The sequence below is a fragment of the Rhinatrema bivittatum genome, chromosome 5 (assembly GCF_901001135.1).
Source record: "Rhinatrema bivittatum chromosome 5, aRhiBiv1.1, whole genome shotgun sequence".
Taxonomy (NCBI): domain Eukaryota; kingdom Metazoa; phylum Chordata; class Amphibia; order Gymnophiona; family Rhinatrematidae; genus Rhinatrema; species Rhinatrema bivittatum.
Window position 1 is genome coordinate 28,962,284 of NC_042619.1, and position 13,398 is coordinate 28,975,681.

General features: G+C 50.0%; 1 protein-coding gene across 1 annotated transcript in view; it reads right to left on the reverse strand.

Annotated features, from left to right (window-relative positions):
• Nucleotides 1–6,985: 6,985 nt before the first annotated feature.
• GDPD4 (glycerophosphodiester phosphodiesterase domain containing 4) overlaps nt 6,986–13,398 on the reverse strand; it is a 161,614-nt gene continuing 155,201 nt past the window's right edge. The window contains exon 16 of the mRNA XM_029602177.1: nt 6,986–8,612. Coding sequence (XP_029458037.1) covers nt 8,509–8,612 — 104 coding nt within the window. The 3' untranslated portion in view covers nt 6,986–8,508. The remainder of the gene's footprint in view (nt 8,613–13,398) is intronic.

The following is a 13,398-nucleotide window of genomic DNA, read 5'->3' on the forward strand; positions in this document are numbered from 1 at the left end:
TTGATATACATGGTTCCAATGCATTGCTTGTATTTGTGCGTAAGCATGCAATCACACAAACGTTGCATATTATACACGTGGGTTATAAAATACTTACATAGATCTGCTCGCGGTCATATGCATGCATATATGCCACGTGCGCATTTGTTTGAAAGTTATTCTCTAAGAGGTGAATTTTAAAAGCCCGACGCGTGCATTAATTAGGGAATGCATGAAAAAGTTGGGTTTGCGTGCTCCGAGTGCATTTTAAGAGCCACCGAGATGTGCACATACCTCCCGCAGTACACACATCTCATATGTTTTAAAAAAGGGGCGGGGTGTGGGTACAATCTGGGTGGGTATTTCAGGGAGTGAACCAAAGATGTGCACATAAATACTGATGCAAAAGAAAATTATTCCATACCTGCTAATTTTCATTCCTGTAGTACCACGGATCAGTCCAGACCGTGGTTATGTCCCCCTTCCAGCAGATGGAGTCAGAGCAAAAACTGAAAGGGCACCCTCTCATAAACTGGTGCGCCCTCTGCGTCCCTTCAGTATTAAGTATATCAAAGCAAGAAACAACAATTGGATGGATCGAGAATAAAAATTAAATTGCAACCATGAAAGAAGAAAACATGTAATTAACCGCCAAGAACAACAACAACTTGCAAAAAGAACTATCAGTCCTTTACAATCTGTACTGAATTATCTTAATTGTACATTCGAGCTGCGAAACACTCCCAATCCCAGAAGATCCTTAGTGAGGGCGTCTGGACTGATCCATGGTACTACAGGAACGAAAATTAGCAGGTACGGAATAATTTTCTTTTCTCTGTACGTACCTGGATCAGTCCAGACCGTGGGATGTACCAAAGCTTCCCTACGTAGGGTGGGCCCCAGTCAGCCCAGCTCGAATTACCTGAGCGCCAAAGGAGCCAAAGATCAGTGCTTGGAGATTCAACCGGTAGTGGTGCGCGAAAGTATGCAATGATTTCCATGTAGCCGCGCAACATATCTCCTGCGGGGAGACCGCTTGGCTCTCAGAGACTGCTCGGCTCTCTGCCCAAGAAACCGCTTGTGCACGAAGCGAATGAGCCCTGATGCCTTCTGGAGGAGAGCGCCTCGCTCCAACATACACTGACGCAATTGCTCCCTTTAGCCAGCAAGCAATGGTTGTTTTTGACGCCTTGTGTCCTCTTTTGGGACTGCTCCACAAGACAAACAGATGATCTGATAGACGGAAGTCATTTGTAACCTCCAAGTATCGAATAAGGACATGCTTGACATCCAGCCGCCTAAGCTCCCTGGGATCCTCGTCAGAGAAGGAGGCAGCTCCACCGACTGATTCAAATGGAAGGCCGAGACGACCTTTGGTAGAAAGGCTGGAACTGTAGTCAAGGAAACACCGGAGTCTGTGAAACGGAGGTAGGGCTCATGACACGACAATGCTTGGATTTCGGAAATCCTGCAGGCAGAACAAATAGATACCAGGTATATGGTTTTGAGAGTGAGATCCTTGAGGGAAGCGCTCTTCAGAGGTTCGAAAGGCGGACCGCACAGAATCCAAAGGACCAGATTGAGGCTCCAAGAGGGTGCTACTGAATGAATTGGTGGCTTGATGTGCTTCACCCCCTTCAAAAATCGGACTATGTCAAGATGAGAAGAAAGAGGCACTCCCTCCCGGCGAGGAAACAGGGCCCCCAGGACCGCCACCTGAACCCTCAGGGAATTGTAGGCCAGCCCTTTTTCCAAGCCTCGCTGCAAAAAGGAAAGTATCTGTGGTACAGACGCTTGACGTGGAAGCACATGCATGGATTCACATCAGGCCTCAAAAATCTTCCTCCAGAAGTGGAAGTCTTTCTAGCTTTGAGAAGGGTGGAAATAACATCCTCCGGGTAACCTAGTCTCCTCAGCCTGTGTCTTTCAAAAGCCAGGCCGCAAGACAGAAGCGATCTGCCCAGTCGAAAAATACGGGACCCTGGTGTACGAGATTCGGCAGATGTCCGAGACGAAGAGGACCGTCCACTGCTAGATTGTCCAGGTCTGCAAACCATGGCCATCAAGGCCATTCTGGTGCTATTAAAATCACCGACCCTTGATGAATCTCTATCCTCCGGAGCACCTTGCCGACCAGGGGCCACGGCAGGAACATGTAGAATAGGAGTCTTCGAGGCTACGGGAGAACCAGAGCATCCACCCCTTCTGCGCCGTGCTCATGTCTGCGACTGAAGAAGCGCGGAGCTTTTGCATTCTTTTGAGTGGCCATTAGGTCCAGATGGGGAACTGCCCACCTGCCGATCTATGTGTTGGTGGCTCAAGAAATCTGCTTGGACATTGTCCACCCCGGCTATGTGAGAAGCCACCAGATGGGAGAGGTGGAGCTCCACCCACTCCATTAGCTTGTCCGTCTCTAGAGAGACATATCGGCTCCTTGTTCCTCCCTGGCGATTTATGTACGCCATTGTGGTCGCATTGTCGGAGAGAATACAAATGGCTCTGCCCTGAATCAGGGGGAGAAACCTTTTCAGTGGTAGCCGAACCGCCCTGGTCTCCAGGCGATTGATTGGCCACGCAGCCTGTACGGTTGTCCATCGCCCCTGCGCCGACTGCATCCCGCACACTGCCCCCAATCGGAGAGGCTGGCATCCATGGTAACGATGATCCACTGAGGGGTCTCCAACTCGACCCCCTGCAACAAGTGGTCCAGACTGAGCCACCAGGAGAGACTGTCCTTGGCAACCTCCGGTAGCAGCAGGGGTGCCTGAAAATCCTGGGACACCGACTTCCAGTGGGAAAGTAACGCCCTCTGCAAAGGACGCATATGCGCAAAAGTTCAAGGAGCCACATCTATAGTTGAAGCCATAGAACCGAGAACCTGCAGGTAGTCCCAAGCTGTGGGGAGCGAGAGGTAACGAAAGCGCTGCACTTGGTTGAGAAGAGAACGAGCCTGTTCCTGGTGGAGGAAGACCTTGCCCACCTTGGTGCCAAAGCGTGCCCCCAGAAAATCAAGCATCTGCGAGGGGGTAAGGTTGCTCTTGGCAAAACTGACGACCCACACTAGAGAGTGGAGAAGGTGCAGATCCTGCTGACCGATTGTCAGCACTGGACCTCGGACTTCGCTTGGATGAGCCAATCGTCCAGGTAGGGATGAACCAAAATCCCCCCTCTCTGCTGAGCCGCCGCCACCACTACCATTATCTTGGTGAAGGTGCGGGGGGCGGTCAGACTGAAGGGCAGGGCCTGAAACTGAAAATGCTGACCGAGGATCTTGAAGCGAAGAAAGTGTTGATGATCCTGTAGGATGGGGATGTGAAGATAAGCCTCCGTCAAGTCCAGGGAGGCTAGGAATTCCCCTCGGTGCATGGCCACTATTACAGAGCGCAAGGTTTCCATCCTGAAGCGAGGTATCTTGAGAGCCCTGTTGACCATCTTGAGATTCAGTATCAGGCGGAAAGAACCTTCCTTCTTGGGAACTACGAAGTAGACGGAATAATGGCCTAACCCTTGTTCCGCCGAGGGCACCGGGAGAATAGCCCCTATGCACAGGAGCCAGTCGAGCGTCTGACGCACTATGCCTTGCTTCTTCAGAGGACTGCAGGGAGAAAAGACAAACCTGTTTCTTAGGGGCCGAGCAAATTCTAAAGCGTAGCCATCCCTTAAAATATCCAAAACCCACTGGTCCAAGGTAACTTTGACCCACTTCTCGTAGAAGAGAGTCAGACATCCTCCTATCTTAGGAATTGAAGAGTGGGCCAGTAAGACTTCATTGGGAAGGTTTGGATGCTGCCCCAAGAAAGGGCATCATGAGCTGGTCTTTGTCCACAAAAGGAATGCGACCAGGAAAAGGGTGGCCTCTGATTCACTGGCCTTGACTGACGGAATCGCTGCTGACCCCAGAAACGGCTTTGAGCGGAGCTGAAGGTTCTGGAAATGCCAGGATGATCCTCCGGCAGCTTATGTACCTTATTCTCCCCAAGTGATTTATTCATCTGGTCCAACTCTTCCCCAAACATCAATTTTCCTTTGAAGGGCAGGGAACACACTTGGGATTTGGAAGAAGTATCCGCCGACCAGTTGCGAAGCCAGAGGAGATGTCTAGCCGATACTGCTGAAACCATGGATCTGGCCAGCACCCAGAGCGGATCATACAGCGCATTTGCCCCATAAGCTATTACAGCTTCCAGGTGTTCTGCCTGCTGCGCTTCGTCCGGTGGCAATTGCTGAGCACCCAGGAGCTGTTGGACCCACCTGAGACCTGCTCGCTGCATGAGGGAGCCACAAAACGCCGCTCGAACACCCAAGGCAGAGACTTCAAAGACTCTCTTTAGGTAAACTTCCAGCTTGCGGTCTTGTATGTCCCGCAAGGCAGCGCCCCCAGTCACCAGAATGGTTGTCCTCTTTGTGACCGCAGTCACTGAGGCATCCACCTTCGGAACCTTGAGGAGCTCTAGGAACTCTTCCGGGAGTGGATATAGTTTGTTCATCGCTCTACCTACTCTCAGAGACACCTCCGGAGCCTCCCACTCATGGGACAGCAATTCAAGGAGCATAGGATGAGCAGGCAAAGTCTTGGCTGGTGGTTGAAGGCCTGCCAGTACAGGATCCCCCCTCTTATTCGCCTGATTGGGACCCGGGGTCTCTGGAGAGGGTTCAATTTCCAATTCCGGGGCAACGGAATGGGGTACCACCCGTACACGGGAGGGCCCTTGAGAACCCCCAGGCACTGAAAGCCCCTGGGGAAGTACTGCTCCTGTGGTTCCCTGAGTGACCCCAGGACCTGGGGCCTGCAGGGCATCTCCTAATCTCAGCACCTTGGGTGGTGAAGGAGTAAATGCTGGATCCTGTCTGGCCAGATAAGCATTAGAACATAAGAACATAAGAAAATGCCATACTGGGTCAGACCAAGGGTCCATCAAGCCCAGCATCCTGTTTCCAACAGTGGCCAATCCAGGCCATAAGAACCTGGCAAGTACCCAAAAACTAAGTCTATTCCATGTAACCATTGCTAATGGCAGTGGCTATTCTCTAAGTGAACTTAATAGCAGGTAATGGACTTCTCCTCCAAGAACTTATCCAATCCTTTTTTAAACACAGCTATACTAACTGCACTAACCACATTCTCTGGCAACAAATTCCAGAGTTTAATTGTGCGTTGAGTAAAAAAGAACTTTCTCCGATTAGTTTTAAATGTGCCCCATGCTAACTTCATGGAGTGCCCCCTAGTCTTTCTACTATCCGAAAGAGTAAATAACCGATTCACATCTACCCGTTCTAGACTTCTCATGATTTTAAACATCTCTATCATATCCCCCCTCAGTCGTCTCTTCTCCAAGCTGAAAAGTCCTAACCTCTTTAGTCTTTCCTCATAGGGGAGTTGTTCCATTCCCCTTATCATTTTGGTAGCCCTTCTCTGTACCTTCTCCATCGCAATTATATCTTTTTTGAGATGCGGCGACCAGAATTGTACACAGTATTCAAGGTGCGGTCTCACCATGGAGCGATACAGAGGCATTATGACATTTTCCGTTTTATTCACCATTCCTTTTCTAATAATTCCCAACATTCTGTTTGCTTTTTTGACTGCCGCAGCACACTGTACCGACGATTTCAATGTGTTATCCACTATGATACCTAGATCTCTTTCTTGGGTTGTAGCACCTAATATGGAACCCAATATTGTGTAATTATAGCGCCTAGGAGGAGAGCAGGAGCTGTGCAGGACCGCGGACAGCGGCCTGCACCGACGTAGTCGCGGCAGAGCATAAACAGAGGCAGGACTGAGCCTGGACGCAGGCTCCAACGTCGGCGGCGGCTCCAGCCGCTGCAGGAGGCCCCGGGGGCAGCTCCAGCCGCTACTCTAGCCTGGGGCTTTGCGGCCTCCAGCCGCGAAGATAGAATTGGCGTCGGGGCGGTCCCAGCCCCGAAGAAGGCTGCGGCTCCGACCGCGGAGCGGAGGAGAGATGCAGGCGGCCTCCGGGCTGCGTGGGCAGGCCGACGGCGGTGTCCTGCTGCGTCGGCGAAGACGACACAGCGTGGTGAGTCAGAGCCTGCTCGCGGGGAAACCTGCGGGCAGTGCGATTCATAACACAGGGAGATAAGTTTTCTGAGTGAGGTACTTTCTCTTACTTTTCTCCTCACTGATCAATAAGGCTACGGCTTGCAGACTGAACTGTTAGTACTGCTAAGCCTACCAATTCTTAATTTCTTCTGTTTGGGGGTAGGTTTCTGTGCCTTTTTACTTATTCCTGCCTGATCTGGGGTGCATGTTGGTGGTCCAACCTCTCCCCCGCTGGCACGGCCCGCTACCCTGAGATGATGTTTTCCTCGAGGCAGCACTGACAGAGACGCGGCATCCCTCTGCTGTAAAAAAAAAAAAAAAAAAGTTGGGTCGGTGCCTTCCTAAACAGAGCCTTGAATTACCTTTTTGATTGCTGATAGCAGCCTTCGGGGTGTGATTTTTGTTTACCGCCAGTTCCCCCCATGCCACAGCCAACACAATGCCACACCTGTGGAGAGCCCGGGTCGCGGCTCTCACGCGAAGGACTCTGTGAGGTGCCTTCCCGACGGGGAAGGGCCCTCAAGACCAGCGGCACGCTCTGCTGCGCACGCTCAAATGCACCTGCCTTCAGGGAGGTCGGCCCCATTTCCGGCCAACGCAGGAACAGCGGACATTTTGTCTTCAGGATCGGAGGCTCCCTCGCAGCCGGATGGTGCTGCAGATTTCGGCCGGTGTCCCTCCCCGCTGATTCTTACTCCGGCACATTTGCCAGATTGTGAGCCACCATCGGAAGACCCCCCTTCGGTTCCTTCCACCGTGCCTCCCTCTGGTCCTCCTCCTGAGCCGTTTTCAGCAGAGTTTGTCCTCCTAATGCATAATTCACCTTCCATCATCCTTGGATGTTGGCCATGGGAGCTTGCCGGCCTGGCCGAGGGCAGATTGTTCAGCTATGCGGTGCCACCGTCAACCCTTGGCTCGGCCCTGAAGGTCTGGGTCGGGCTGAGGCATAAGGGCACACTAAACCACCATTACACAACACCCTGTCTGATTTCTCTCTCTCTTTTTTTTTTAATTGATCCATCCAAAGAGAGAAGAAAATAGTAAGGAAAATAATAAGGAAAAGTCTAATTATCCTCTCTGAATATAATGGCGAACCACAGGTGCAATCTTCATCTGCTGGAGTCAGAGAAAATACCGAAGGGATGCAGAGGGCGCACCAGCTTAAGAGAGGGTGCCCTTTCAGTTTTTGCTCTGACTCCATCTGCTGGAAGGGGGACATGACCACGGGCTGGACTGATCCGGGTACGTACAGGGAGGGAACCTGGTGCACTCCGACGTCCCCTGCCACGTAACTTTACTTCTGCTATGGATGCCGTATAATTTAAAATTTAAAGAAAACTAGGCAGATCTGTGGGATTTAAGGGTCAGGGCTAACTGGGGAAGTGAAGGCTATCAAACCAGGGGGGTTGGAGGATCTAGCTCTTAACTGGGCAAACTGGTGACGTACTGGGAATGGCAACAGCGCATGCCCCTTTTAAAATTCCCCAATTGACACAGTAGAAGCAGGATTTGCATACACACGCGCGTGTCCTCTTAACATATGGAGCACATGTGTGCGTGGCTAGGCGATTTTATAACATGTGCGCATATGCACGCACATAATATAAAATGACCACGTACCTGAGCATAGGCTGGCGTACCTGCGCACGTGCACCTGTTTGAAATTTACCATCCCTGGCTTTTCTCCATAGACACAGAAGAGAAGAAAAGCCATAGTGACTCAGACCCTATGAGTGATGCTTTCGGCACCAAACAAGAGAGGAAACGCACACAGTGATGGGTCACAGGAGACGGAAAGCCATGCAGATTAGACCTCACTGAGAAAGAGAAAAGGAGCAGAAGTCAGGGAAATAGACGGGACCTGTTTCCTCCCTGGTTGATCTATCCATCACTACGTTCCTTGCAGCTTCCTTGTGTGTGTAATCATTGTGTCCCAGTTGCACATGCTACCCTACCTGACCAGGGTACCATCACTGCACAATGATGATGCAGAGGAAGTCCAGCAGAATCAGAGCAATGATAATAATTAGCATCTGTCATCAAGACAGGTTACAAATGTTCTTGGTACTCATGTTGCTTCAGGAGAACGTAAACAGCCACCCCTGGCCAGGGTGCCATGGCTCCTTAATACTCCTCCTGAAAAGGTGAAAAACGTTAACAGTGCTAGGACATCTGACCCAGCTGAAACTTCTCGGAGGATAGCTGAGAATGGAATCACTAGGTTTTGTCCCAGGAGAAAAATGTGTCAAGCAATACAGTGTCACTGTGAAACGTGGCGGCCCAGAACAGCTGCATCGCTAAGAGTGCAGACGGACAGAAGCCCTCGCTCAACAGACTGCCTGGAAAGGGAGGAAAATGCACACACATATTAATTTGCAAGTTCTGTGGAGCGCTCGGTGATTGTAGCAGTGGAGTTCTTGGCCTGCAGAAATTGCCTCCCATGCTGCCTGCCTCCAAACACTGCCTACTTATGCTTTTGTAACCAATCCAGGGGCTTCGTCATTGGATGAAAAGTTGGGTGTGGTGGGCAGGCTTTTGGCATCGTTGTCTTCGGAGACCGACATATCGATTTCTGAAAGGATGAGAAGGAAGAGCTGATGCAGTAACACTCATGAACCGAACTGCCTAAAGTGGCAACTACTGTCCTACTCTGTACTAGAACGGCATTGGAATACTGAAAACAGATGAAGCAACATGATTGGCTAAGGGTGATTACGTGGCTATGGATTCCAAACATGTCCCTTTTATATTTCCCTCTAACTTTCTCTTAATAGTGTTGCTATGGTAATTCTACTCCCAGTCATGCCTATACTGAAAATAAGATCAGCCATACTGGATCAGGCCAAGGGGCCATCAAGCCCAGTATCCTGTCTCCAACAGAAATGCAATAATCTGAGGATTACTGAATTTCTCCTACACTTCATGGGTCATAGTGGCATAGAGGCTGTTCTTCCTTTGCCTATCATAATTCCTTACTCCTCCCTGCCGTCTCCTTTTTCAAGACCCACACCATCTGGTTCTTTACCACCCTGTCCATCCATGATGCTATCATCTATGGCCTGACAAGCTTTCTTTCCATACTATTTTCATGCCTCTCCAATTTTCTCCCCCCTGAATCTCCATCCTTCATTATAGGCCACTTCAACTGATATATCAAAGACCTTGTGGATGCCACAGGCCCTCAGGCCTTTGACCACCAGATCTATATCTTCCCTTCCACTCATAGCAATGTTTGACTTTTCATTGAACACAGCTCAGTCTCTGACTTTTCAGTCTCTCCTTTCTCTGATCACCACACCGCTGACTATTCATGATTTACCTAAATACGTTTTCCATGCACTGCAGAAACAAGACTTTATAGCGATATACAGAACCTAAAGGGAATATGTAGCTCATTATGTATCTATCTATCCATCTATATACATTTAATATATATTTGCATGTGTATACTGTATAGATATAGATATATAATGAGCTACATGTACCCTTTAGATTTTGTGAATCGCTATAAAATCTTGGGTTTCTGCGGGAAAGTTGCTAGATTTGAGTGCATACATATAAATAAATAGATAAATACACACACACATCAGTCTGTTGCATGTAGCAGGGTTTGCCCATTGTAACTTGTGTATAGAGAATTGATGCCAACCTGGAATACATTCATTTTCAATTTGACAAACCTCTGCTTTCCTCTCATGTCAGTTAGGAGTTATCTATGCACAAAAGGAAAACTGAGAGGAGAGATAAAAAAAAAAAGGGACAGCCGTGTTTTATAACGGGGCTTGAATAAATCTGCACGAACAAAAGGGGTCGCCGCTAAGCCATTTAAATACGGCACTCGGCTGAGCTGCATTTTTTTTCCTAAGCAAACAATGCTCTCCTATTCCTTTGATATTTAGTTATTGAACTTTGCATCCTTTTATACTGTGTGTGTGCGTGCATGAAAATTTTATAACACCGTCAAGTGCTGTCTTTGTTACAAAGGTTGTTAGCTATGGTGCCCCAGTGCCGTCTCTGCGCACTCCTCCTTTTTCTGTTGCTCATGTTCCCAGCTAGTAATAAAACAACATGCTGACATCACAGATGACTGCAGAACCAATCAGTCCAGTCATTCCTGTGCACGCTGCCAAGGATATGCCGTATGCCAGCTGGAGAGTGTGGCCACCTGTAGGACATCACTCCTGATCCAGGACGGTCTTTGTCATCTTCCTCCATCCTACTCCAACCTCCAGAAGCCACCATCCTTAGAGGAGGGGGCAGAAGGAAGTGGGGGTGGTGGCCCTTTGGAGGAAGGGGATAAATGCCATGGTGGTTCCACTTCACAGAGGAGGGGGGGGGGCGTCGTCAGCTGGGGCCGTGATTTCCCCCCCCCCCCCAGAGTCAAACCGGTGTCATGGGCCAGTGCTCCACGGCAGCTCCCTGTTGTCTTCAGACCTGCGTCAGCCCACCAGAGTCTTCAGTCCCAGAAGCAAACTCAAAACAGACAGAAGACTCGAGGAGGAGGCAGTGTTGTCGGCCCTTATGGGCCACACTGAGCAGCGAAACAGGTGCCTGGGAAGCTTAGAGGCTGGACAGAGTGCTTGCTGCGGTCTTACAGGGGGGGGGAAGAGAGTGCTGGGACTGGGGAGCGTTGGGGGAAGGGGAGGAAAGCAATGCTAGGGTCTAGGAGGGGAGTTGGGGAGAGTGCTTGCTGGGGTCTGCTATGCCTCATGTAAAGGAGAGAGTAGCAGCAGCAGCAGACCAATATCAAACAGGTGGGACAGGCTCCACCTCCCTGTTATTCAATCTCAGGGGACACCGCCCCCTCCACCTGCTACTATTCAATTGCAAGGGGGCCCCCCACTCTGGCCGACTTCACCCTGGACCCTCCACCACCCCCCCCCCTTCCGGGGTCAGCCCTGCCTTCCTCAGTATTTGAGCATGCAAGAACCCCTTTTAGTTCACATCCAAGGCTCTCCCCTCCTATGTCCAAACACAAGGATCCCACAATAATATCACCATTACCCACACACTTGGCCTGTAGGGTCCCTGTAGTCTTTCTGTATGGAGCTCTGCTACCACCAACCTGAGACATGCATAGCCTGCCAGACAGACCCAGCTAAGGGAGCATTTCCACTAGGACTTCTGGTTATCAGTGTACATGCAGCCTGCCAGACAGGCCCAGCTAAGGGACATTTCCACAAGGACTTCTAGTTATCAGTGTACATGCATAGCCTGCCAGACAGGCCCAGCTAAGGGACATTTCCACTAGGACTTCTAGATATCAGTGTACATGCAGCCTGCCAGACAGGCCCAGCTAAGGGACATTTCCACTAGGACTTCTAGTTATCAGTGTACATGCAGCCTGCCAGACAGGGCCAGCTAAGGGACATTTCCACTAGGACTTCTAGTTATCAGTGTACATGCAGCCTGCCAGCCAGCCCTGGCTGCTAATTAATTCTCTTTGGTATTGCTTCAGTTATTTGCAGCTAAGGATCCTCTGGACTTATCCCATGCCTTCTTGAAGTCTACTACCATTTTTTATATCATTGCCCCAGACTGCTCTCTGATTTCTTCTCTCTCTTTTGTCCTCTATCAATACTAAGGGGGTCATTTACTAAGGCGTGTTATTTTTCCCAGAGGGAAAAATCCCATTGCCTGAGGCGCTGATTTCAATTGTAGGGACTCATGTGAAATTTCTTGTGCAATTGCCCTTGGTTTGCGCGGTGTCGGGCACTTCATGGGTGCTCTGGGGATGGAGGAGTCAGACATTTTGAATGGGGGAGACAGACCTTTGCCTCTGAAGAGTTGGCCATGGGATTGCTGAGAGAAGGGCAGGGCAGAGGGGATGGGGGTCAGATCTGAACACATAGCCCTCAGGATTCCACGGTGATGCCCTCTGGGCCCATTCAAACCTCATCTTCATGTAGAATAAATGTACTCCCCTATGCAGGCGAGACAGTACCGTACTACTCGGAAAACAACTGACCTGATTTCCTGGCTAAATTGCAGTCTGAACTTTATAAAGGTATGAGAGTGTCTAAATACCAGGAGAGTGAACTTTAGGGAAATAAGTAGATAAGCAGCCGGATTTTCGTCAATTCTTTTCAGATGGTGAATGGTCTGGTGCTTAGGGGATATTCTGGGCCTCACTAGCCACCATGGATTGCCAGGTATGGCTGGGGTGAGGGGTGAGGAGGTCAGGTTGGGCTAGGCTGGGGGGGGGGGATTTCCCTGTAAGGCAAGGGGGGTCTTATTTTTCAAAGGGATGGGGTAGTGGAGGAGCTGTTACCATGTGGCTATGATTTCATTTTTGTACTCCGGGAGGTCACCTCTAGATGCGGCAGCAGGTTGGGATGGGGGGGGGGGTCTCACAAGACCCTCGAGGGGATTTACAAATGTTGAGGAGGCTTCTTTGGGGTTGTTCGAGGGGGATTTACACGTTGAGGGGCCACCATCGTGTGTTACTTTTGGGGCCTGTAAAGTGGCAGCATTTCTCCCGGTGATATTTTACCCCTGGGAAAATACCATAGGGTTTAATAAACTGCGGTGCTGAATACCACAGTTTAGTACACCTCGGCAGTATTTTCCCCTCTGGGGTAAGATGAATTCCATCTCCTAGCATTTAGACACTCTCACATCTTCATAAAGTTCAGACTGCAATTTATTTAGCCAGGAAATCAGGTCAGTTGTTTTCTGAGTAGTACGGTACTGTCTCGTCTGCATAGGGGAGTACATTTATTCTACATGAAGATGAGGTTTGAATGGGCCCAGAGGGTATCACCGTGGAATCCTGAGGGTTATGTGTTCAGATCTGACCCCCCCATCCCCTCTGCCCTGCCCTTCTCTCAGCAACCCCATGGCCAACTCTTCAGAGGCAAAGGTCTGTCTCCCCCATTCAAAATGTCTGACTCCTCCATCCCCAGAGCACCCATGAAGTGCCCGACACCGCGCAAACCAAGGGCAACTGCACAAGACATTTCAGATGAGTCCCTACGATTGAAATCAGCGCCTCAGGCAATGGGAGTCAAAGTGGCTTGCCCAAGGTCACAAAAAGTGGGAGAAGCATGTTTTCAATCCTAGTTCCCAGTTCTTTCCTCTGGCCAGTAGGGCACCTGCTCTTCAAAACAGAGGATTCTGGGTTGGCCGAGGGAGAGGGGGCCTCTGGTAATGACAGCACCAAATATATACAGTAATGTAGTAGATAAGGGCAGAAAAAAACAAACAGTTGGTCCATTGAGAATATCCAGTAATTTCTGTCCACACTGCCTAGGACAAATCCCAGGTGCCAGCCACAGAGCGCAACTGCACGTAGGATATTAAGAAGCCAGTTTTTTCTAATTTGCTCCCTCCCCGCTTAAGGACAGTCCCCACTGTTT